This window comes from Elaeis guineensis, chromosome 11 (assembly GCF_000442705.2).
Source record: "Elaeis guineensis isolate ETL-2024a chromosome 11, EG11, whole genome shotgun sequence".
In the NCBI taxonomy this organism is placed as follows: Eukaryota; Viridiplantae; Streptophyta; class Magnoliopsida; order Arecales; family Arecaceae; genus Elaeis; species Elaeis guineensis.
In genome coordinates, this window is record NC_026003.2 from 105661126 (window position 1) to 105663665 (window position 2540).

Below are 2540 nucleotides of genomic sequence, written 5' to 3' on the forward strand. Positions count from 1 at the left end.
GCATGTATGTATGTGTGTGTGTTAGAAGTGTGTATGTGCGTATGTATGTATATATATATATTTGATAATTCTATTTTTGATTGATAATATGTATAAAATTATTTTACTTTTTTTTTTGGTATAGAATGGATGGGTATGAGTTGGGTATGGGGTGGGTATGAATTGGGTATGGGGAAATGGGTTACCCACGGGTATCTTCGAACCCATTGGGTATGAGGATGGGTATCTCTTTTCTTATCCGATTGGGTATCGGATAAGATTTGGGTATAGGATATTAAGTTTGGATTTGGAGATGAATAGTATATTATCCGACTCAGTGGAACAGATTGGCCACGGCCTTGTCGCTCCCGAGGGCGTTCTGGATGATCCCCTTGGAGTGCAGAAAGCTGACATCCTTGGCAGAGCCGATGATGTTGTCCATGAAGAAGACGTACGAGGTGACCTCGTTGCCGGCGCCGGGATGGAGGCGTTCAAAGGCCATTAAGTTGAGGAACATTAACTCACTGGTATCGTCGCCGATGATGGCGGGGAGGCTGAGGACGCCGTTGCCGAACCTGATGTCACCGAGACTGCTCGTCCTGCTCCTTCTGAACTGGATTCCAAACTCACACAGCTCCAGCGCCGACCGGATGATCTCGCTGGACCCTGACTCCGACGTGGGGACGGGCCGGCGCATAGGGCATTGGAGCAAGCTCCTACGGAAGAGGTCGAGGGGGTGGAGGCCCAAGCCTAGGCCCGCCAGTGGGGGCCGGGCGACTGGAGCGCAGAACTTGAGAACCAGCTTGTTGATCTGATCGGCGTTCTATTTGCAGAATGTAGCAGCAGCAGCACCGCCAAAATGGAGGACGGGCAACACACATACCGCAAACGATTAGCAATGGAGTTATCTGAGTTTATCCTGAGCAAATAAAGATTTGTAAAAGTACCACCTTCGAATCATGACTGTGAAGTTTCATCTTAATTGTATGGACCCCCATATAAATCCTTATTTGCTGGTCAGAACTATATCTGAATTGTCTGATGATAAAGACACAAGAATGGCACGATAATTGGAATCGAAGGAAGCTGAAAAACCTAGCCAATGACTGGGAAGAAAAAATTAACATGGAGACAACAATCACTATAGCCCAAAAAATGAATCTAATGGTAGTGTTCTTGCTAGCGAAATGGAATCCTCACGTATAGAATGACATTCGAAGCGGTGCCTTTTGTAATTTTGGTCACTACTGTTGTTTAGCTGAAATTGTTTTTGCCACGCGGCGGCTGTGAATCTTTATGGTTATGGAAGAACAAGTATCACATTTTCATGGCTTGCCTTTCCTCTGAAACAGTGATTTAGGATATCGGGCCTCTTAGCGCGGTAGCTTGAGAAAACGGAATCCTGTCCTAGGCTTTGCCCCAAGCAAAAGCCTATTTTACGCATGAGGAGAACGAAACCTACTAGATATCAAGCGAGCATGCTAACAAGTACAAAGATGTACAGAATTATGTGTGTGTGTGTGACAGATAGAGAGAGAGAGTGTGTGTGAGAGAGGCGGTTCGGAGGTTATTACCCCAGGCTGCCGGTTTCAGCAGCAACCAGCTTCTCCAGAACCAGCAAAGGTAACTGGTTCTCGATCATGAGCATGTCCCTCCTTATGTAAGGCACAGTGGGGAGCACCCCATGACTGCCAAAGATGGGATCGTTGAAGGGATAGTCACTGGAGTTCCCAGTGGACGCGCGCATGATTTCAAGCATGAAACATCCATCAGCAATCATAAGCTGCAAGAATTTCCGTCTCTCTATCCTCCAGTACTCGTCGAGGTTCTGATAGGCATCCTGCAGTTGCTCCCCCATCTTCTCCATTTCAGTCAACAAGTCATCTAAGGGCTTCACCGACCTCTTGAGGACGTGGAGGAGGGCTCCGTGCTTGTGCTCTTCCATGGGCTTCGCCGTGGTGGAAGGCCCAAACGACACCAGCTGAGGCTTGTAGGCCTTGCTGTTGAGATCCTTGATGTATGCAGGCACCCCGTAGATGCATTGCTTCCTCCAGAGCTCCAGCTCTTCCAAAGTGTTCACGTTCTCGACCTGGCTATGCAAGTCAACGACCCAGCTCCTCTCTCCTATGGCCATGTCTGGAAATGGAAACTAGATCTACAATGACCAGTTTAGACCTTCATGTACACCTATTGCAGCAGTTTGATTTCTTCCCTTTTTATATGCCATTGAAACGGTAGAAAGATAGAAAGAAGATGAGCCATCCAGGGCTTCATTCGGTTTCTTTTGCTTTTCAGCCACATGGCATGACGGAATTGGCCAGGCTTTGCTAAACGTCTTCATATGGGCTACAGCCCCCATTTTCTTTTGTTCTTTGACCCCTTCAAATGTGCACCTTCTTTACGTTTATCCCTTCTAATATGCAACTTCTTTAATCTTGAAACACTTTCTCATTATTTTTCTTTTGTTTTTTTTTTTTTTTTTTTTTGACGTTTGAGACAAAGTACCCGACAATTCTAGATAAGTCTGTGATACACCAAATTCTGTCATAGACCAAAATTAA

The 2540-nt window shown here is 46.1% G+C and overlaps 1 protein-coding gene across 1 annotated transcript; it reads right to left on the reverse strand.

Moving 5' to 3' along the window:
* Positions 1-313: 313 nt before the first annotated feature.
* LOC105053681 (UPF0481 protein At3g47200-like) lies at positions 314-2330 on the reverse strand. The gene is made up of 2 exons (XM_073245340.1): positions 1553-2330; positions 314-802 (listed from the first exon to the last, which is right to left on the reverse strand). Exons 1-2 carry the CDS (start codon positions 2111-2113, stop codon positions 314-316), a joined length of 1050 nt encoding a protein of 349 aa, XP_073101441.1. The 5' UTR covers positions 2114-2330.
* Between the last annotated feature and the right edge of the window lie 210 nt (positions 2331-2540).

Coding starts and splice junctions, on each gene's coding strand:
- LOC105053681 (XM_073245340.1), bottom strand. CDS start 2,113: ATGGCCATAGGAGAGAGGAGCTGGGTCGTTGACTTGCATAGCCAGGTC. Junction 803..1,552: donor CTGAAACCGGCAGCCTGGGG/TAATAACCTCCG, acceptor TTCTGCAAATAG/AACGCCGATCAGATCAACAA.